The 23,312-nt window shown below is 33.3% G+C and overlaps 5 protein-coding genes across 5 annotated transcripts; all 5 read right to left on the minus strand.

Annotated features, from left to right (window-relative positions):
- Positions 1–445: 445 nt before the first annotated feature.
- Positions 446–3,195, minus strand: LOC113855835. The gene is made up of 4 exons (XM_027487464.1): positions 2,954–3,195; positions 2,498–2,613; positions 1,448–2,272; positions 446–1,219 (listed from the first exon to the last, which is right to left on the minus strand). Exons 1-3 carry the CDS (start codon positions 3,193–3,195, stop codon positions 1,656–1,658), a joined length of 975 nt encoding a protein of 324 aa, XP_027343265.1. The 3' UTR covers positions 446–1,219; positions 1,448–1,655.
- A 2,398-nt stretch (positions 3,196–5,593) lies between these two features.
- Positions 5,594–8,128, minus strand: LOC113856439 (crocetin glucosyltransferase, chloroplastic-like). The gene has a single exon (XM_027488255.1). The coding sequence runs from the start codon at positions 7,929–7,931 to the stop codon at positions 6,465–6,467; it is 1,467 nt and encodes a 488-aa protein (XP_027344056.1). The 5' UTR covers positions 7,932–8,128; the 3' UTR covers positions 5,594–6,464.
- Positions 8,129–10,681: 2,553 nt separating this feature from the next.
- On the minus strand, positions 10,682–12,413 carry LOC113856237 (UDP-glycosyltransferase 75C1-like). Its single transcript, XM_027487972.1, has one exon. It carries the CDS (start codon positions 12,403–12,405, stop codon positions 10,954–10,956), a length of 1,452 nt encoding a protein of 483 aa, XP_027343773.1. The 5' UTR covers positions 12,406–12,413; the 3' UTR covers positions 10,682–10,953.
- A 361-nt stretch (positions 12,414–12,774) lies between these two features.
- LOC113854810 (UDP-glycosyltransferase 75C1-like) lies at positions 12,775–14,846 on the minus strand. The gene has a single exon (XM_027486047.1). The coding sequence runs from the start codon at positions 14,728–14,730 to the stop codon at positions 13,300–13,302; it is 1,431 nt and encodes a 476-aa protein (XP_027341848.1). The 5' UTR covers positions 14,731–14,846; the 3' UTR covers positions 12,775–13,299.
- A 2,274-nt stretch (positions 14,847–17,120) lies between these two features.
- On the minus strand, positions 17,121–18,614 carry LOC113856474 (crocetin glucosyltransferase, chloroplastic-like). Its single transcript, XM_027488301.1, has one exon. It carries the CDS (start codon positions 18,573–18,575, stop codon positions 17,187–17,189), a length of 1,389 nt encoding a protein of 462 aa, XP_027344102.1. The 5' UTR covers positions 18,576–18,614; the 3' UTR covers positions 17,121–17,186.
- Between the last annotated feature and the right edge of the window lie 4,698 nt (positions 18,615–23,312).

Here is a 23,312-nt window from a genome sequence, read left to right on the forward strand (position 1 = left end):
GTAACTTTACAACATGTTGTGTAAATTGCTCAGCCACTAATGCCCTCGTAAAATTCGTCGTTAATGAAATCAAATGTGCATATTTTGCCAACCTATCAATCACCATCATAATAACAGTATAACCACACATTCGTGGGAGGCATGTTATAAAATCCATAGCAACATCTTATATTTTTTCTGGAATAGGCAAAAGATTAAGCAATCCAATAGGTAAAGAATGAGAAATCTTAACCTGTTGACAAACCTGACATTGCTGAACATAATTATACACCTGATTTTTCATTCCACGCTAATAAAATTGAATAATTAGACGCTGATAAGTGCGTAAAAATCCAGCGTGACCCCCAATTGGAGAATCATGAAACTCCTTAATTAATTTGACAGTGACAAGAGATTGTCCTGGCACAACCAATCGATTTTTCCAATACAAAAGGCCATTCTGTTCACGAAAATTAGGAAAATTTTGACCATTTTTTATACCCAAAAGTATGTTGCGGTAGTAATCATCACTCACAATATGTTCCCTTAAATCAGCAATTAAATTACAATATTGTGTAGAAAATGCAAGGCAATCCATACGTGATAAAGCGTCAGCCCCCACATTTTGCTTACCCGATTTGTATTCAATAACAAAGTCATAACCCATAAGCTTGTGCATCCATTGTTGTTGTTTTGGTGTTTGCAGTGTTTGATCCATTAAAGGCCGCAAACTCTTATGATCAGTACGAATTATGAAATGATAGCCCAATAAATAATGTCAAAACTTGGCTACTGCTTTAGTTATCGCCAACATCTCGCGAACATATGCAGATTTAGATTGCATTCTGGATGAGAGTTTTTTTGAAAAGAAAGCAATAAGATGTCCCTTCTGACTTAAAATAGTACCGATACTTGTACCTGATGCATGAGTTTTCAATTCAAAAGGAATAGAAAAATCAGGAAGAACCAGAATTGAGGCATTTGTAATTGCTTTTTTAAGGTTGTTAAAAGCAGCCTCTGTAGAATCAGACCACAGAAAAGCATCTTTCTTCAAGAGATCATGTAAGAGAGAGGCCAATGATGCATATCCTTTAATGAAGCGACGATAATAACTTGTGAGACCAAGAAAACCACGAAGCTGTTTAAGAGTAGTAGGAATTGGCCATTTAAGTACAGACTCAACCTTGTCAGGATCCACATATACACGAGAAGATGAAATCATATGTCCCAGATAAGCAATCTGTTGTGTACCAAAAGCACATTTGGACAATTTAGCGTAAAGTTTATGGTTTTCCATAACAGACAATACCTATTTTAAATGATGCAAATGACTGACCATAAGGCACTGTAAATGATTATATCATTGAAAAATACCAAAATGAATTTGCGTAAAAAATCTTAAAATACTTGATTCATAAGAGCTTGAAAAGATGCAAGAGCATTCGTCAATTCGAACGGCATCACTAACCATTCATAATGTCCTTGGTGTGTAGAAATGTCATTTTATGCCAATCTTTCGGATTAACCAACAGCTGATGATAACTAGAACGCAAGTCTAATTTTGAAAAATAACAAGCGTCGTGTAATTCATCTAGTTACTCATCAACAGCTGGAATCAGAAAACAACATTTAATAGTGATAGCATTCAATGCTCAAGCGTCGTGTAATTCATCTAGTTACTCATCAACCGTTGGAATCAGAAAACAATCTTTAATAGTAATAGCATTCAATGCTCTGTAATCAGTGCAAAATCGTCTAAGACCCATTTTCATTTTAACCAAAATAACCAAAGATGAAAATGGGCTAGTATTGTGTTGAATCAAGCCTTCCTGTAATAATTCACCAACAATTTTCTCTATTTCAGCCTTGTAACTAAAAGGATACCGGTAAGGTCGAACTTTCACAGGCGGAACATCTGGTAACAATGAAATCGCATGATCATGACTCTGAGGCAGTGGAAGACCACGAGGCTTGTGAAACACAGAAACATACTGCCGAAGAATGTCGACAACATCAGAGGGCGGTGTAGGCACCAAATCCACAAAAGGATCCTCAGCATCAGAAGACATCTGAGAGTGCAATGTGAAAACCGTCGATATGACATCAGTTTGATGTAGACGACGGAGAAGATGATATTGCGCCTGAGTAGCAGAAGGCGACAAGTTGGAGTCCCCTTGAAGAGTAACAAAAACAGAACCATCAAAAAAATTTATTATGAGTTGGCAATAATCCGCAACATGAGGTCCCAACGTCGCTAACCAAGAAGCGACGAGAATAATTTCTGCACCTGAAACTGGCAAAAGAAAAGCAGAAAGATGAATGGTATGAACCTGAATTGAAAGAGGAACCTGTCAAACACGCCCTTCTCATGTCAAATAATGACCATTATCCACCTAAACCTTGAAGTCAGGTGCAAGTTCAATTAGAAGTTTCAAAAATTTTGAACAAACGTTGTTGAATAAAATTATCTGAATAACCACTATCAAGAAGAACTTGAATTCCTATCCAAAAATCAAACCTTTAAATCGCAAGGTTCCAGGACCCGAAGCCCCATTAAAAGCATTATGTGACAAGTGATGGAATTCTGCCACCGATTCTTCAATAACTGGAACAGAATCGTCCGTGACATTTTTCCTGAAGAAGGAAAAGAAATTGTCGATTCAGGCACTGATGGCGAGGTGTGAATTTTTTGCCGCATGTATAACAAAGTCCGCGATCGCATCAGACTTGCATTTCTGTAGCAGTCATTTGCTTAACAAGAGTAGAAGATGAAGGCACTGGTAATGGTAATATTTTCAGAGTTGGAAGTAATCCTGGAAGAGACGAATTTTGTGATGATGGTATTTAATTGCTGCGGCTCTGAACAAAGGATGGATAACGTACTTCTGTGTTATGTGAAACAGGAATGGTCTTAACATCATAAAGTTTTGCCAGTGCCACCGCTCAGACCAAGGAAGTAGGAGATTGAACCAACACTTCCCTCTTCACATCACTTTTGGGGCCGCTAATAAAACAATCCAAAAGTGCAGCATCTGTAAGTCCTTCGACTCTATTTGCCAATGAAGCAAATTCATGATAGTAACCCTGAACCGAATCAACTTGTTGAAGTTTAAACAATGTTGCGCGTGGAGAATCAAATAGAGAATGACCAAAATGCGCTTCAACAGCTTGCACCGGAGCCTGCCAATTTGGAAGGAGATTGGTTCTTTGGAGCATTTGAAACTAGGGTCCAACCACCTTCCATACGGATTGCAACGATAGCCAAGCATTGTGGTTCTGGTGTCTGATAAAGAGCGAAAAATTGCTCAGCAAAAAATAACCAATTCAAAGGTTCTTTGCCATCAAACTTTGGGAAGTTCAATTTCATAGATCGAATAGGCAGATTATTATTATTCAGAGTTCCAAGAGCAGATCATTACGAACTGCGCATTCCAAATTACGCGAAATTGCATCAATGGAAAGCGTAATGATATCCATGGATGATTCTAAACAATCCAAACGAGAAGAATCATGAGAAACCATAAATAAATCTAGTTTATGTTCCAAAACATCAACGCGCAAAGAACTGGCTTGTTGAATCAAAACATGTTCTTAGAGATGTTTTAATTCTGCCGTAATTTTCTTCAAATGAGTATTTTCAGCCATGGGGAGGACACTAAAAGCACCAAATGTTATGGTACTCAGAATCAATCAGTAATTATATAACTGAACAAAAATATATTCTCTAATTTATTATTGAAATAGGAATTACAATAAGAAACTAAGATACAAAATTGAAGAAATCTAAGTCTTAATGACATTGGCCAAAGAACAAGGAAGGAAATAGAGAATACAGAAGAAGTTAACAATACCACACTCCATATAGTTATAACTGAATTATAAATATATCACACCTATTACAGTTATAATAATCATTAATTATTAATCAATAACTTTCACGTTTTGCATTTCTCGCAATTACTACGCCATGGCTTATTCATATTAATTATGTTTCCATTACCGTTTACCACAGGATCCATATCATTATTATTATTATTATTATTATTATTATTATTATTATATAAAAAGTTTAAAAATAAAAGAGGTAAAACGTAAATTTATGAGAAATGGATGTGAGGATATCGTTTTAAATTATTTTTGAAGAAATTCGTAATAAGTCTAAAATTGTCAGTATAATGTAAACTTCAGAAGAGGGAGACAGGCGGGAACGACTTATCTTCCATCCCTCAAATTCTATCCATCCAAAAATATTTTATTAATATAATATATTATTGCTTTGAGAATGAGTTTACAGGAATAATTCATGCAGTTCAGTAAATTTTTTTAGATTTTTTTAATTTTAATATTATAAATAAACAAATATTTTTTATAAATTAATCATTAAATTAAAAATTTTAATCATATAAATATTAACTACAAAATTTAATATTGATTCAAATTATTTAATATTTTATTTGTAAGCATTTAATTTAATGTAATACATACATTTAAAATATGTGAAGATAATGACCATTTGATTGTAATCTTTTAGTTGTTTAATTTTGACAAAATTTGATATAAATAATTAAAAACATAATTATATAACTAGACGAATAAAATTATTTTTATATTAAATTATTAATAATATAGGAGTGAAATTTTTTATCACATAAATTATAACTGCAAAAAATAATATTATTTTAAAAGTGTTTGATATCTTATTGATAAGCATTTAATTTAATATAATATATATTTAAAATATATGAAAATAAAAAAATTAATAATAATGTTTTAATTATTTAATTTTAACAAAATTTAACATAAATAATTAAAGTAATATAATACAATAAATAATTAAATTGATAGAATATAATTTTTTATTAATTTATTAATAATATAAAAATGAATAAAATGTATATCGGTGTCATCTTATCCTATTATTTATGTTTTTAAACGTAGAAACATTTTATGTGGTAAAGGTTTGGATGTGATGGCAACTTCAACGTTTATAGCATGTTTTATGATAACGTATAGCGTGTTGGCACTTAAAGGAAGCAAGAAAAACTCAGACCACAGGGGTCCAACTCAATCTATCCTTTGCCCATAAGCATATGCTTTATTCTCAAACCTGAGTAATACATACCACATGGATATTATCTTTAATTCAAATTTATTTACTTTAAATAATTAATAATTATAATATTTTATTTAAATATCGTAATTTATTATATTTTAATAATTTGAATATAATTAAATATTTTTTAATAATAATGTCTTATTTTAAAATTCTTAAACTCGATTTTAAAGCTTAAAGTTAACCGAACTTTCTTTTTTCCTCTTTTAATATGTTGCTCTAATGTAATGATAATCATAAATTTTATGATGAAAATTGTTATATCCTTTCTACAAATATATTAATTTCACTTGAAATATAAATGAATGATTGAAAAAAATTAACAAATCACCATAGACAAGCATTGCGTGAACGTAACAAATATTCATATTTTTTTAACTAAATGGTAAGTTCAAATGTTAAGTTTTACGTTTTACATTATTATAATTTTTTCTTCGAGGCCAATGCTAAAAGAATTTAATATTTAATATTTTATTTTAATTTATTTTTTAATTTGTTCTTTCTTCTGCCAAAAACTCATATTTAAGAGTTAAAAGTTATTAAAATTGTAATAATAAATTTCTTTCTCTTCTCTTTAAAATATGTCTTTACGAGGAAAAAAAAACAGTTACTACAATATTTTCGTTTATGAAATTATAAAAAATATTTTGTAGCTTTTAAAATCACTTGAGTTTAATTATTTTAATATTTGAAATTATGAAAAAAATCAAAATAATAAAATATTAATTATTTTAGCAACTAAAATTATAAATATCATTTAATTTATAATTTTATTAACTAAATTTTGTTATTATAATTTCAAGACTTAGTCAAGTGGATTGCAATTTCCAACTTTAGAACAAGGGAGAGGCTATTTGCTTTTCATACATGTTTGTTACTACTCCAATATAAATATTATTTTTTTAAAATGTACTCGTTTTATTATTTGTGATTAATGAACTCACAGATATATGTAATTTTATGCATTAAAGTAAATATTTTTTTAATTTTAAGAACTAAAATATTTATTAGTAATAATTTCAAAGATTATATTTTTTCATAATTTCCAAAATTAAATAAGTAAATGCTAAAATGATGCATTACTAATAATCTCTGCGTTTAGAAAAAAAATGATGCATTACTAAAGAAAATTACAGAGTTTCAAGAAGAAGAAAAGTTATAGAAAGGAATTTATCTTTCATGTTTAAGGTTATATTGACTGCTTCATTTTTTTACATGTCCAACTTGAAAAATTTGAAGGCATGCATCATATGCATAGAAACTAATACATTACAAACGTACTAGACATGAAATAATTTCTCACCGATCTTATAAATGACTCTAACACACTATTCAATAGTTATATTTCTTTTGATGAATCTGAATAATTGAACTATAAAAGCACAAGTTCGGAATGAGCTAGAGGTTGCTGGAGAGAGGATCTGAGGAGAGGATGAAATTTGGATTTTTGAAACTTTTGTCCAACACCGTCCATAAATGCCCTCAGATTCTTTTCCGAAGAGCCACCTTCCTTGGCAGCTTCCCTAGCCAAACCCTTCCATTTCTTTGCATTCATTCTCAACTCATTCCCTTTCTCTCCGCTCTCCATCACCACTTTCAAACACTCCTTAATTTCCTTTCCTTCCACTGTCCCTTCTTCGTTCACTAGAAGATCCACCCTCACCCCAACCTTCCACACGTCTTCAATTAGCTTTGCACTAGTCTTCTGATCCATCCACTGAGGAAACGCCACCATAGGAACCCCACAAACAAGGCTTTCCACGGTCGAATTCCACCCACAGTGTGTCAGAAAACAACCCACCGAACCATGTGCTAAAACCTCCACCTGAGAGCACCATGTCACTATCTTCCCCCTCTTTCTCAACTCCTCTCCACAGCTCAGCTTATCCGCTTTCTCTTTCTCTCTAAGGACCCACACAAATGGACTCCCACAATCCAATAACGCACGTGCAATTTCCTCCATTTGCATCCTAGACAACTCAAAGTAACTCCCAAACGACACATAAACCACCGATTTTTCTGGCTTTGAGTTAAGCCATTCAACACAATCATCTGAAACAGGGAATAAGTCACCACCAAATGAAGTATCAGATGGATCTTTCCCATCTACGAAAGCAGAAGGTAGCAACGGCCCGATGGGAATCATGTTGAACCCATCAACGGCCCTCAACGCCTCAGCCTCCAAAGCCTCAAAAGTGTTCACAAGCACCGTTGGCTTGGCCTCCAAGTCAAGCTGTTGAATCTGCTCTTCAAACGACCGAAGAACGTAAGAAAACACACTCGACTTCCACACCAACAAAAACGACGGTATGTCATGGGCAGATAGCAAAAACGGCAATCCAGGAAGCGCCATGGAGCACAACGAATCCTCTTTAGTTTTGTCGTTTATGCAATCAGCATAGCCGTGAAAGTAATAATAAAAAATATCCAACACCGTGGCAGGTTCAATCCACAGCATCGCCGAGGGGAGGTTAAATCCACGCGCCACCTTTGGTGCCCAAGGAACAAGCAAGGTGTAGGTTAAACACGTGAAAGGGCGACCCTCGTCGGCACTAGAGACTATGAGACTGGTTACGAACTCGGAGCCATGACGCTCGAGTTCTGACATGTAGAACATATAACCGGCTTCATCGTCGACGGGGGTGTAACCGGCGTCGAAGCCGTCGGAGAAAGGAAGGAAGGAGAGGCCAGGGATGGTGATTTTGTTGGTGACGCGACGTTGCATGTGGAGAGTGATGGGAATGGTGACGTGTGCGCCCATAGCAATGAGACGCTTAGCGAACTGGAGTGCAGGGTTAATGTGACCATGTGCAGGGAAGATAATGAGGAGGAAGTGCATGCTGTGATGATCGATGGAGTTAAATGCCGCACTCTTTGCCTTATTATAGACGTTTTGGCGCCGGTTTTTTTTTTTCTAAAACTGATTTAATTTTTAGAACTATGTTATATAATTTTCTTAAAAAAATAGTTTTTAAAATTGATTTTGTACTGGGTAAGAACACTGCTCAATGTTATCAAGAGAAATCTAAATACTTTTTAAGCCTAACATAAGGACAGATATTCTTCCGATCATGTTAAAATAAATTAATAAAAATGATTTACGAAACTAAAATAGATAATATTAGATAAGATATTATTAGTTTATTATGATAAAAAAAGAATTTGAATAACTCTTCAACCTAACTTAAGAAAAACATCTCTCCAGTCATACTAAAATAAATTAATAAAAATAATTTAAAATATTAAAATAGATAATTATTAATTATTTATTTAATAAAAATAAAGTGTCATAAAGTCTATTAGTTTAATATTATATTTATAAAAAAAATAAAAAAATATAAATAATAATTAACTTATAAATAATAAATAATATTTATTATCTAAACCGACATTTAACTTTACTGTGAAAATATCTTTTATAAGTATTTTTAATGTTATAATAAAAAAAATTAAAATATTTATATTTAACGTACTTAGAATACTATGTCAGAAAATAGAAAAAGGGATTACAAAAAATAAATATATTATTAACAGAAACAGGTTTCAAATAATATTTTTTATTAAAAAATACTTTACCGACAAAAGAAAGTTCCCTCTGTGTCATACTCGGTGCTGTGAGAGGAGAATTGGACGAATAGCAACGACGCATGCAGGGGAAAATGAATTTCGGTTAACTTGCTACACTTAACAAAGGTCATGAGAGTCAATTTCTTTCATTTTTAAAAAATAAGAATTTAAATCAAATAAAATATTTATAAAACTAAATCATGAAATACTCGTGTTTCAGCGTCCTTAATTAGACCCTTTTGGCACCTACTACGTCACGACAACAATTTTGTAATGGTGCAAAAGATTAAGTGGCTTTTATTGAAATATTTATATTATGCGAAAATTAGTTGGGTTTATTAATTCAAATGGTTTTACAAACAAAAATGTGTTACAATAATGGTTTTATTATTTCACGAAGCTATTTTTCGAGACACGTGTGATGTTAACATGTCAGCCAATTATTGATGAGGGAAGAAGGAAAATTATTGATGCTCGATAGAATCATAAACGAACAACCGCTGCCGAGAGCAAGGATGGATTTAGAACTTACGTGAAGGGAGATCATTTTTTTTTATTGCATATATTATACTTTTTATGTATACTAAAGCACTTTAATTAAAACTTAATTATTTATTAGTTTTATATAATTATTGTTTCCACTGGGACTCCCTCACTCTCCAATCCATTTCCTTGTAAAGACGATAATTAATGTTGTCCCTCCTTTTTCTTAATCTTTTAACTATTTGAATACTGCTCCTCTCCTCTTCATAGGCAAGGCATTCCATCACTTTACTTAACTCTTAGTTGCCTATATTTCTTTCCTTAGGACTTACTTTTTTTATATTTTTAATTAAAATTTTCTCTTTTACCTTTATCGTTTATTGCGTTTCTGATTATGACTTAAATGTATTTTTTATCTCTATAAAATTAGTTAATTTTGTAATAAATTTTTATAAATTTTTTTGTTATAATTAAGTCTCTAAAATATGAATACACTCAAATGACATGTTTTATATTGTCACACCATTTATTTTTTAATATTTACAAACAAATCTTTAAATACATTATAAATATTTACAAACAAGTTCATCTCTTCATCCTCTTTCCTCTCCCTAATAACACCACACGTTAAACCCACGTCAATATTCTCGTGCAAAGCTCACATGTCTCCCTCCTCCCATTGAAGCCTTGCATGGAGCCTCAGAATAAATGTTTTCTGAATTGTGGCAAGTTATAAGTTTGAAACCTGATGAAAGTACATTCGTTAGCTTGCTCAAGTGTTATTCTTCATTGGAAGAGGTGAAACAAATTTAGTATTTATATCTGTATAAAACTTTTCTTTCATCTTGATCTTTTGCTTATCTTTCGCCTAAAGTGGGTAAAACGTGTGCTGATAAGTCCTTTGTATGAGGCCATGACTCATTCGCTTGACAGAAAGAGGAGAGGAGAGAGAATAATAGAAGCAGAAGTTAAAGAAAATAGATATATTTATAAATATTTAAAATACGTTTAATAATTTATTTATAAATATTTTTCATTTTAAATAGTAAAATATTAAATAATTAAATAATATAATAAATTAATAATATATCACGTTAGAGTATTGACTTAATTTTCTTTCGATCATCTCAAAATATAATTGAGAGAAGCTGACAATATCGATTAAATTTTAATTTTTTAACATTTTATATACTAAATTCTTAAAAAAATATAAAAAATTATTACAAAATATGATATCACTAAGATATCACAAAGAACAAAATTATATTTATAATATCATTAAGATATATAATTGGTTCCTGAGTGTAAGGGAACTAACGAGCACAGAAACCTAACCTAAAGAGACATGGTTTTCTAACCGGAACAGAAGTGGCACGTGGTTACTTTTATGAAAATAATATTGTAGCCTTTGGATCTTTATCCAGATTCCCTTCATTCCCTTCCCAGCCAGGTATAAAGGCAATATACTGACTCCACATAATAGATAACAAATAAATAAATTATTTACTACTTAAATTATTATATTAATTTTTCATAAATAAAATTTCATCATTTCATTCAAGATAAAATTAATTATTTATCTTTAGATTTAATTTTGAGCAATTAATTATAATAAAAATACAAAAAACAATAATTGAAACAAAAAATAACCTCTGTGGGTCACATATGACATAAACTGGCACTAATTGCCCCTGCTACCCCTTCAATTGTCAAATGTCAATGTTCTATTCATGGACAAAGATACGAAGCAATAAAAAAAATAGAAAAAACACACTCGGCACGAAATCTCGTTCCACTGGCTAACAATTCAATTATTGTTCTAAAGCATGCAACCTTCTTTCTCCAACGCCATCAAGAAAAGTCTTTAGATTCATCTCTGAAGGACCACCTTCCTTGGCTGCCTCCTTAGCCACGCCCTTCCATTTCTTGGCATTCACTCTCAACTCACTCGCTCTCTCTCCGCTCCTCATCACCACTTCCAAACACCTCCAAATTTCCTTTCCTCGTACAATGCCATCGTCATTCACTTCCTCATCTACCCTCACTCCAATCTTCCACACATCTTCTATTAGCTTTGCATTGGTCCTTTGGTCGGACCACTGAGGAAATGCCACCATAGGGACCCCGCAAACCATGCTTTCCATGGTCGAATTCCAACCACAGTGCGTCACAAAACACCCCACAGAACCATGTGACAGAACCTCCACTTGAGAACACCATGTCACTATCTTCCCTTTCTCTTCCAATTCCTTTCTGTGCCTTAAGTCCTCCACTTCTTTCTCTTTTTCTCTTATGACCCACAAGAATGGACACCCACAATCTAACAACGCTCGTGCAATTTCCTCTGTTTGTCTCCTAGATAACTCAAAGTAACTCCCAAAGGACACATAAACCACAGATAACTCTGCCTTTGTGTCAAGCCATTCAACATAATCTTTTGAAAGTGGGAAAAGGTCACCACCAAAAGAAGTATCAGATGGATCTTTTCCATCCAAGAAAGCAGAAGGAATCAACGGCCCGATGGGGATCATGTTGAACTTATCAACGGCTCTTAAGGCCTCAGCTTCCAAAGCTTCAAAGGTGTTCACAAGTATTATAGGGTTGGCTTCTAAGTCAAGCTGTTGAATCTGTTCTTCAAACAACGGAAAAACAAAAGACAACACACTCGATTTCCACGCCAATAAAAACGACGGTATGTCACGGGGTGATAGCAAAAACGGCAATCCAGGAAGTGCTATGGAACGCGAAGAACCCTCTTTAGTTTTGTCGTTTATGTAATCACCGTAACCGTGAAAGTAGTAATAAAGGATATCCAACACCGTGGCGGGTTCAATCCACAGCATCGCCGAGGGGAGATTGAACCCACGCGCCAGCTCTGGTGCCCAAGGAACGAGCAAGGTGTAAGTTAAACAGGTGAAAGGGCGACCCTCACGTGCACTAGAGAGAATGAGATTGGTGATGAAGTGAGAGACGCGGTGCTTGAAATCGGACACGTAGAGGTTGAAATCGGAATCGGTGCCGTGGATGGCGTTGAAACCGTCGTCGTGGCCGTCGGAGAAAGGGGCGAGGGAGAGGCCAGTGATGGTGGTTTTGTTGGAGATGCGACGGTGCATGTGGAGAGTGATGGGAAGTGTGACACGTGCACCCATGGCAATGAGTCGCTTGGCAAATTGGAGTGCAGGGTTTAATTGGCCTTGTGCTGGGTAGATTATGAGGAGGAAATTGTGTTGGATCGTGGTGGCCCTTAAACTAGTCAGGTTCATACTCTAGATGTGATAGTGGACTCCAATGGGGCTACATGCCATATAAACATAACTTCCCCAGTTGCATTTTTTACCATAAAAACTTTATTATTAAATTTATTTACCAAATTATTATCATTTTATAATTAATTTCTAAAATTAATAAATTTAATCATATTTTTTTAAAAATAACAGTATATAAAATATGACACATGTTACGTTATGATTGCAAATTTATCAAGAAGTTGTAAATTAAAATTTTGACCATTTTTTTTGTTAGGTTTCCTCAAAACACAGGCACATATTTATAAATATTCAAATAATTTAACGGCTTATTAAATAGTTAATCTTGTGACTTGATCCTTATTTGCAAATTTATAATTAGGCCTATGTAGTTAAAGTCTAATTAAAACTAAATCAATACTAACTATACTTAAGAAGTTATACATAAATTTTGTTTTTTTCTCTGGACGAATCTATGGCAAATAAGACATCATTATTGTGTCGACACGCAAATAATTCATGGAGTCGGTGCACTTATCTATCAACTAATATTAATAGCAACTCACAAGATTAAGACATTACATTTTAACTTGTAAAATTCTAATAAAAATTCAACTAAACTTCGGCACCCTGCAGTAATATAATATATAGACGAAAAGAAAAAAGAAATGCAAAGTTAGCCACCGAAAGTCTAAATTTCTAGAGCTTGAATTGTTGCAACATTGTAAAGTAAGATTAATGTCTAATGACGAGTAATATTATTTTTAAGATACGCTTTGACCCCAAATTCATACAATTTGATTAGCATAAAGTGGGTCCTATGGCTTGATGGATGAAGGGCCAAGTAGGGAGACAGGAACAGACACTAGTCGACAAATGACAGAGGATAGGAAAATTCAGATACGATCAAACTCATTTTACAGCCACATGGATATGTTCCTGATCAACGTCATCCAGAAAAGCCCTTAGATTTTTTTCCGAAGAACCACCTTTCACAGCTTCCTTGGCCAAACTTCTCCATTTCTTTGCATTCTCCCTCAATTCCTCTCCTTTTTCTCCACTTCCCATAACCACTTCCAAACACTTGCTAATTTCCCCGCTTTCCACTATCCCTTCCCCATTCACCTGAATATCCACTCTCACCCCTATCTTCCACACGTCTTCTATTAGTTTTGCATTAGTCTTCTGATCCGTCCACTGAGGAAACGCCACCACAGGAACCCCAGAAACCATGCTTTCAATGGTCGAATTCCACCCACAGTGTGTCACAAAACAACCCAAAGAAGGATGTGACAAGACCTCCACTTGAGAACACCATGTCACTATCTTCCCCTTCTCTTTTAATTCCTCTATGCAGCTTAGCTCCTCCTCTTCTTCTTCTTTAACTTTAATTCGTGACCTTTCTTTCTCTCTAATAACCCACAAAAATGGACGTCCACAATCCAACAACGCACGTGCAATTTCCTCCATTTGCTTCTTAGGCAACACAGCAAAACTTCCAAACGAGACATACACCACTGACATCTCTTCTTTTGAGTCCAACCATTCCAAGTAACCATTTGAGAGGTGAAAGATGTTGCCACCAAACGAAGTATCAGAAGGATCTTTCCCATCCAAAAAAGCAGAAGGAATCAACGGTCCGATGGGGATCATGTTGAACTTATCAACGGTCCTCAAGGCCTGAGGTTCCAATTCTTCAAAGGTGTTGACAAGTATTGTGGGGTTTGTTTCCCCGTCAAGATCATTAAGCATCCCTTCAAACAGTGAAACCCATAGAGGGTCAAAAGTTGGGTCCGAAGCCAATAAAAATGAAGGTAGGTCACGGGGTAGCAATGATGGCAGTCCTGGTAGTTCAATGGAACACGAGGACGAGGACTCTTTTATTTTGTCAGTGATGTAGTCACTGTATCCATGAAAGTAATGGTAGAAAATGTCAAGCACTGTAGCTGGTTGAGGCCACAGCAACGCGGTGGGGAGGTGAAATCCACGCGCCACCTCAGCGGCCCAGTTAAAGAGTGGAGTGTAGAGTAAACAAGTGAAAGGGCGACCCTCTTCCGCCTGAGAGAGTATGAGATTGGTGACGAACTCGGAGCCCAAGCGCTTGAGTTGGGAGACGAAGAGGATGAAATCGGCGTGCTGGGTGGCGGTGAAACCGTCGTCGTAGCCGTCGGAGAAGGGGAGAAAGGAGAGGGAAGGGAGGGTGGGTTTGTTGGTGATGCGACGGTGCATGTTGAGGGTGGTGGAGATAGTTACATCTGCTCCAAAACCTATGAGTCGCTTTGAGAGATTGAAGGCTGGGTTTATGTGGCCTTGTGCAGGGAAGAGTAAGACGAGGAATCGCATGGTGCCGATGACGCGTTATGGAAGCCTGAACTTGCTTCTTCTCCACAGGGGACACTCAATTCGATAGCATAGCCTATTAATACCATGCCACTTCCCTACTAATGACTTCATGAGAGTCGTTCGAATTTGGCAATCCAATTGACACAAAACTAACACATGTTTATCTTTATTTATATTTTATTATTCTTTTTTTTTCAGTTTTTTAAGTTTAATTTAAGAAGGTAAAAGACTAAAAGCAGTATATTTTAATTGATAATATTATTTATTATATGGAGTTCTTTTAACTCAGTTTTAAAATTTTAAGTTATCATTTTTCTATTTTCATATTTTTTAATCACGTTATTAATTATTTTTCTTACTTTTATCTCCCTTCCTTCTCAACCGTTTCGTAGAAAAAAATGAAAGGTTACTATTAAATTTCCACACATAGACAATGACTGTTGGTTTGTGACGTTTGAGGTGACGAATATGTGGCGGTCTTCTGTTTGGATAGGTGTTTAAGCTCGACCTTTTTTTTAATTACTATAAATTATTATTATATGTAATGTTCAATATTCGTATATTTTTATTTATGTATTTATTTAAAAATATATTTTAAATATAAAACATAACTAAAACTGTTTAAAATTAATGATACATGAAATTTTTTTCTAGCTTTTAGGAGTTAAATTAGGGCTTTTTTGGGTCATATAGTGCATAGACCATTTTAGTCTTTTATTCACTTTGTTTGGTCGAGCGGAAAGGAAATGAAAATGAAGAAAGTTGTAAAATTTAAATAAAAAATATAAATTCAATGTTTTTATAATTTTTCTTCTTCAATTAAATAAAAATACATTATTATTTTTCTCATCCAAATACATTTTCAAAGAAAAATTCATTATTATAAATAATTGAATATATATATACATATATATATATATATATATATTAATTACATCTAGTGATTTAGGATTGATTTTATTGAATGTAAGACCTGTATAATTTCATAAATTTTAATACATTTTTGCCAAATACAAATAATATGAGTATAATAAAGATTTTATCATTAATATTTTCCTAGTAAATTTTGGGTAGGAATTAGAAAAATCTGCAATTATTAATTTTAGAGAACATTGGCGAATGTTTGTACAGCTAATTCTATAGATTTAAATTCTTTAAATATCAATATGAAAAAAGAGAAACTTCACGGGGAAAAAGAATTAATTTTGAATATTCGGGAATCCTTGCCTTCTTTTATGTTGACAGCCAAAGAAACAAAACTGTTAGATCCCCTTCAATGTAAAATCTAAAAAAAGATGTAGGAGAATTGAATTTGCAAAATACAAAACAAAAATAATATAATTTTATCAAGCGATATAATTCAAGGAATCTCAGTTGTTGAATATAAAACGTATACTCTCTCGTGTTAAATTTTCAATCGAGAATCTGAACGCATTTTGACCTAATTGACAGAGTTGAATTTAATTTCTTATTAGAATGTTAAACCTTTTTTTTTTACAATGCATTGGATTTTTAACATTGAGACGTCAATTTTTAGCTTATAAAAACGAAAAATGGAGTTCTTAGTATATCTTATTTCATTAATCATAAAAAACACTAAAAATATTTTTTGAAAAATAAGTTGTTTCTAAAACTAACTTATTTTTAAAAAAATATCTTGAGTTTAGTGAAAGCTGCCGTTGCAGTGTTTGCGTTGAATGATTGAATCCGTGGACTGTGACAATAACATTTTCAAAATGAAATTTGTTACGAAAAACAAAACATGAAAAATAACGAAACAGTTTTATACTAATATCTCTTTAATTTCTGGTCAAATTTTATTTTATTATTTATACTAATTATATTGAGACACTAAACAATTGTTGAATTCGTGCCAAAAAAAATTGGAACTATTTAGCATTTCTCTTTTGAAAATTCAGCCCCGCGCGTCTCATATTCTCGACGAAGGGACCCTCTGCACTCGTAAAAGCGACTGCAGAAGGGCAAGTTGCAACAAAATCGAAGGGCTCAAGTCTGTTTACTATTTGTTTCTTCAGCAATGACTATGATTAACCAGTCAGAAAATCCTGTTTGATTATTAAATTTTTGCATATCGCTTTCCCTTTGTTTTAATGATTATTGTTAGAAAGTTTATCCATTGTTGCACTTGTTGATACTGTTGGCATTACTTTTACTAGGATAAAACCTCAATGAACTTGGAAATGTTCTAATCATTATTATTAGCTTTAAATGATGCAAAGTTTTGAGCGATTTGTTGATACACCACCAAACTTTGTTACTTTGTTTGATAGATCATAGCTAGTGTTTAATTTATAGAGCTGTGAGGGAGCAGACATTTGTCTCTACTCCCTGTTAAAACGTACATATGACTGTACTTATGTATGATAAACATATGCATACGTGTTACAAGAGACCAATTCATTTTTCAGTAGTACACATATTTATACTGATATAAACTACGCTCCAGCAACACTCAGAAAAGCCCTGAGATTTTTTTCCGAAGAGCCACTTTCCTCCACAGCCTCCCTAGCCAAACCCTTCCATTTTATGGCATTCCTTCTTAATTCCTCTCCTTTCTCTCCACTCCCCATCACCGCTTCCAAACACCTCCTAATTTCATCTCTCTGTACTAACCTTTCCTCGTTCACTCGATGATCCACCCTCACCCCTATCTTCCACACATCTTCTACTAGCTTTGCATTAGTCTTCTGATCTGCCCACTGAGGAAATGCTACCACAGGCACCCCACAAACCAAGCTTTCCATGGTCGAATTCCACCCACAATGCGTCACAAAACAACCCAATGAAGGATGTGACAAAACCTCCAATTGAGAACACCATTTCACTATCTTCCCCCTCTTCCCCAACTCCTCTCTACAACTCAGCTCCTCCTCTTTCTCTTTTTCTCTAATGACCCACAAAAATAGACACCCACAATCCAATAACGCTCGTGCAATTTCCTCCATTTGCACCTTAGACAACACACACCAACTACCAAATGAGACATAAACCACCGTTTTCTCTGCCTTCGAGTCCAACCACTCCACGTAACCATTTGAGGGAAGAAAAATGTCAGCACCAAATGAAGTGTCACAGTGATCCTTCCCATCCAAAAGAGCCGAGGGAATCAATGGCCCGATGGAGATCATGTTGAACTTATCAACGGCCCTCAAGGCCTCTGGTTCTAATGCTTCAAAGGTGTTAACAAGTATTGTTGGGTTTGTTTCTTCGTCAAGCACACGAAACTGCTCTTCAAACAACGAAACCATCGAAGAGTAAGCACTTGGGTTTGAGCCCACTAAATACGAAGGTACGTCACGGGGTGCTAGCATCAATGGCAACCCCGGTAATTCTATCAAACCCGAAGGCTCTTTTGTTTTGCCATTGATGTAATCTCCGTATCCGTGAAAGTAATAGTAGAAAATATCCATCACCGTGGCTGGTTGAACCAACAACAACGCTGTCGGGAGGTGAAAACCACGCGCCACCTCAGCAGCCCAAGGAAGAAGAGGGGTGTATACTACACAAGTGAAAGGGTTCCCCTCCTCCGCGCTCGAGGCTATGAGGTTGGTCACAAACTCGGAGCCCAAGCGCTTGAGCTCCGCCGCGTAGACGGAATAATCGTCAACGCCGGTGGCGGTGAAACCCTCGTCGTAGCCGTCGGAGAAGGGGAGAAAGGAAAGGGTATGGAGGGTGGGTTTGTTGGTTATGCGACGGTGAATGTTGAGGGTGGTGGAGAGGGTGACATGTGCGCCTAAACTAGCAAGTCGTTTTGCAAACTGAAAGGCAGGGTTTATGTGACCCTGTGCCGAATTCACTACGAGGAGAAAGCGGTGGCGGAGCATGGCGGTGCACGGTGATAATAGTGTTTTTCAATGGAGGGATGACTTAAGAGTGGGAAATGTGTGCGATGTATTTATGTATAGGGTAGGGGTTCCGTGGGACCCGTTTAGGGTGACGTTGACTTGAGATTGTGATAGTCTTCTACATTTCGGTCATTTTCATTCATCTTTTTATTTATTTATATTAACATAAATACAATTAATTAAATTTTTTCATGATGTTAAACTAATTTTAATAGAAGTTGTGTTTTTATTGTTATTTTAATAGTTTTGTTGATTATATATCTAAAACAGTCGTTAGAAAATGATAAGTGAAAAATACGATTGCTGAAAATTATAATTCCAATATTAATAATATATTAGATATGGTTCTTATTATAAAGAATTTAATTTATTAATTTCTTTGCAACACATTTAAGACAACGGATAGTAAAGATTTTGTTTTAATGTACACGTGTACTATACATTGTTATCTTATTTTATACTAAAACGTGTTAAAATATTACATTTATCTCTAATTATTAACGTAAATGGAGTTCTATGCTAGCTAATGCAGTCTCAATTTGATGGCATATAAGTTGCAACTTGACTTAGGCCTATCTTTAATAAATAAGTATGAAAAATGAAAAACAATGAAACGAACTTTTTGTAAGTTTTAAGAAAACTGTGTGCTTAATCATCCACTTTTAATGAAATTTAATATTTTAGTAAATAATTTTATGAAAAATAAATTAATCGATTCAATTTATATAAATTGAGTAAAAATTAAAATTTTAGAATAAAAAATTGACAAGGGATTAAATTTATTAGATTTTAAATATAAAATAATTAACTTAGACAGAAATAAAATCGCACGAAATCCAAATTCAAAGGAGTAAGAATTCAATGAAAACTAAAAAAATAAAAAATAAAATTCAAAATCAACCATAATGACCTACCCATTCAACTTGACTCGGGGTCTAACTTATAAGTTGACGAAGACTTGTATTGGTTTGTGCATTGTGACGTTTTAGGTAACGATTCTGTCTTCATTCCACTTCGTTCATTTTTTACCCTAAGATTATTAAGATAACCGAGACATTATTTAAAATGCACAAATAAGAAAATGAAATGATATGTACGGATCAGATAAATACGGACTAAAACTGTAATTAATTGATTTTTCATTTTAATTTTTAAACGATAAAATAATTTTTTAAGTTTTATTTGAGAATTTGAGTAGAGCGAAAAATAAAAGATAAAGAAAAAAAAAAGTAGAAAAAAGTTAAACTCTTCATTTATTTAAATATTAAATATGAAAAAGAAAGATTGACAGAAGATTAATGATGTAAACGATATTATTGTATTTTATATATTTTATTTATATATATTTAAAAAATATATAAAAATTAAATATTTTTTTTCTAAAAATTAATATATTTTAAAATTATCACTCTAAAAATATATTTATTTTTTTACGAGTTTTTAAAAAAATATTACTCTAAAAATTAATATATTTTGAGTAAAAATTAATTTATTGCTATTATTTTTTCTAGTTGTTTTAAAAATACACAAATTATTTATTTTCCTCCCTCTAAAATTAATATTTTTTAAATTTATATTTCTATTTTTTTATATTTTAAAAAAATCTCATTCTAAAAATTAATATTTTAAAAAATTATTTTTTAAAAATTGACATCAAACTTTTTTTATTCATTTAATAATTAATATAAAAATTATTTAATAAACTAAAAAAAACCTAAAAATTGAAGAACTTACAAAATCAAAGTTATAAGAATTTTAGAGTTTAAAAAAAATTCTCTAATTCTTCTCCTCCAAAATAATTAATTTCCAAACAACAATTAAATCCTTTTAACTCATTCATTCTTCTTCCCTTTTCTCTTAAACATAACTCTCAAATAAACCTAAAATTTCTAACGTGAATTATTATATTAAAATTAATTGATGGACCTTGTTATCCTACACGTTGAGTGTCTCATAAAACTCACCTAACATAACTCGGTTTGCTCATTTTTTAAAGAATAAAATTGAATAAATTCTAAAATATCTATTCTTCTTCAACTTCCTCAAATTACAATTTGAAAAACCTATAATCTTTAAAGTGCAATTGACAATAAAACTTTATAATTTTCAAAATTCATTTGCTAAAAGGTTGGTTAATGCTTCAGATGTTTCTCAGTCTATACTGTTTAAAAGTAATACCACGTTAAGTGACGATTTCACCTTTGACATCACCAAGGGATAAGCACTAATAATTGCTCCCATTATCAACTTAAAAGTATCAAAATAGACAAAAAGATATTTACAAAATAGCTCTAATAACAACATGATTTCGCACATGACTTGGTAAATGTTTTTCTGGTTTGGTAGGTGGCCATGAAGGTGTTGGGGTGAAGTGCATGACCCCTTTGCTTGTGCAATGGATGGTTAACTATATAGTCATTGCAGAACTGAAAAAGACATTGCCTGGGCTCGTTGGGGATTCAGAAGTCATCGGGGGTGGTCTCAACCAAACTAAGCGGCTTCTCAGCATAGTTTACTGTTTAACTTTAGCCTCTCAGCAAAAATTGGTATTTGACTTGTGGGTGAAGGTTTTAAATAACTAAACAAATGGTCCATTTGAATGGGAATTCACCATAAGAACTTGCACGTTGATAAATAGATAGACATTAATGAATATTGCCATAAATAAAAATTGTTTGTCAAAATTTTAAAATAACAATGATTTTTTTTATGAACATTAATAAGAACAACACTTTTTATATTAGTTGTTTTAAAAAATAATATAGAATATGTACATTTTTTTACATAAGTTAGTCGATGCAAAATATTCTTACTTGTTACATTGTTTTTATTTGTATCAATTTGCCAACAAATATCAACATTCATTTTTAATTGATGTAAAAAAATTTATTTTATGGGTAAAAATAATAATATTTTAGCTTTTAAATCCCTAAAATTTATTGTTTTTAATAATAAATTAAACATTGAGTTTAGACACCTTTCAAATTAAATTTATAAATTTTGAATGTCTCTTACAAATTATTTCTATAAAAAGGTTTAAATTTAAAGTTTAATTTCTCGTACCTTAAAATTAAAATTTTAAATATAGTTTACGTACAAAATTATTATACCAAATTAGTAAAGGATGAGAAAAAATTTTCGTACAAACTTGTCTCCAATGGCTTACATAATCTGAAATTCAACACAATATATTATTCAATAATAACATAATTCAGCGATTTAAAAAAATAGTAATGAAAAAGGTTATAAAAAATAAAAAATAAGTTAAAAATTTAAAATATCACATAATTAATACTTAATAAATATATAATCATGTTAATTAATTTAAAAATTTAAAAATATATAAATTTAATTGTAATTTTTAAATTATGAGGACTTAATTAAAAATTTATAAAAATTATAAAGATTAACAAATTAATTTAATTTATACAAATTTAATTAATGTCATTTATAAAATAATTAATAAATTTGATATATATATATATATATATATATATATATATAGTATTTTAAATATTTTAATAAGCAAGAGAATTCTTAGATTGCGTATATCCCGAGAAATTAAACTAGTATAAAGAAGCGAAAAAATGAAGTGCAGATCCCAAAAGAGCCCAAGTTTCCCGCCAAAAGGAACGCCTTGTTCCCGCCATAAAGAACCGCACATATATATATAACCATAGCGCCAAGTTTTACAGTTTGAGAGCGCAGCGACAATGGACTCGCGCAAACGTAAACACCCTTCTGCAACACTCACCCGCAGCAGATCACAACGCTTTCTTCACCTGAACCGCTACGGTCTCGCTCCGAGAATGGAGAAACCCTACACCGAACTCGTTCCCTTTCTTGGTAACGGCAACGGTTACAAGAAAACGAAGCGTGATGATGACGACCATCCTCGCATTCTCACTAAGGACCTTCGTGCCAGGCGAGTTTATTCACCTCCACAATCCAATGCCTCCGAATTCATCATTAGTGCGTTTCCCAAGGGGAGTACCGGCGATTCAGGTTGCACGGATCGGCAAATCGCTGAGTTAGGGTTTGGATCGTCACCGAGCGCGGGAAACAGTGATGCGAAGATCCAAGCTGCTGAGAGTCCTGATTTGGGGATTTCTAGCAAGGCTGGGAGTTTGGACCGGGGAACGTCTGATGCGTCAGGCGAGAGCATCAAATTGCTAGGTCGGAAGCGATGTGATGGAACAAGAGGTGGAGATTGTTCCGAGATAATTGATGATTTGGATGGAGAACTCGAGTTGACGACGACAACATCTGATGGTGAGATATGCTGTAATTTGAAGGTTAACGGATATAAGGTGAAGCGTGAAAACAAGGTTCGTGTCATTGACATGCCTTCAGCTGGAGATTCCGAGGAAAACGCAGGAGAGGGTTTCCCCCTGAAAGATGGGGAGAGGAATGATTCTGCTCTTAAGAGGAAATCTGTAAGGGCTTGTCACGCTTTTAATTTTTCTTTTCTGTATATTCGTGGATTAGGCATTTTGTCCTTAATTGTTTGCTCTAACTAGGGCGAATTGAGTAATTAGGTTGGATGAATTGTTGTAGAATTATAGTCTAGCGTTTGTTTGGTAATTGTTGTTGCTTTGATAGCATGGTTGTAGTATCGATGCCACTGTAAAGTTGACTGGGGTCTTTATGTAGGTACACGCGCCACGTTTCCAAGGGAAATTGTTCAAAGCCCCAGGTTCAGTCAATTACGGAAGG

The sequence above is a fragment of the Abrus precatorius genome, unplaced genomic scaffold (genome assembly GCF_003935025.1).
Source record: "Abrus precatorius isolate BTA unplaced genomic scaffold, Abrus_2018 Scaffold11, whole genome shotgun sequence".
NCBI lineage: Eukaryota > Viridiplantae > Streptophyta > Magnoliopsida > Fabales > Fabaceae > Abrus > Abrus precatorius.

What these genes read in the sequence shown, in the direction of transcription:
- LOC113856439 (XM_027488255.1), bottom strand. Translation starts at nt 7,931, where the DNA reads ATGCACTTCCTCCTCATTATCTTCCCTGCACATGGTCACATTAACCCT.
- LOC113854810 (XM_027486047.1), bottom strand. Translation starts at nt 14,730, where the DNA reads ATGCGATTCCTCGTCTTACTCTTCCCTGCACAAGGCCACATAAACCCA.
- LOC113856474 (XM_027488301.1), bottom strand. Translation starts at nt 18,575, where the DNA reads ATGCTCCGCCACCGCTTTCTCCTCGTAGTGAATTCGGCACAGGGTCAC.
- LOC113856237 (XM_027487972.1), bottom strand. Translation starts at nt 12,405, where the DNA reads ATGAACCTGACTAGTTTAAGGGCCACCACGATCCAACACAATTTCCTC.
- LOC113855835 (XM_027487464.1), bottom strand. Translation starts at nt 3,195, where the DNA reads ATGCTCCAAAGAACCAATCTCCTTCCAAATTGGCAGGCTCCGGTGCAA. An exon ending in AGTGATGTGAAGAGGGAAGT is followed by an intron (nt 2,614 to 2,953) that starts GTTGGTTCAATC and finishes TTCCTTCTTCAG; the next exon opens with GAAAAATGTCACGGACGATT. An exon ending in TGGAACCTTGCGATTTAAAG is followed by an intron (nt 2,273 to 2,497) that starts GTTTGATTTTTG and finishes TTCTTTTGCCAG; the next exon opens with TTTCAGGTGCAGAAATTATT.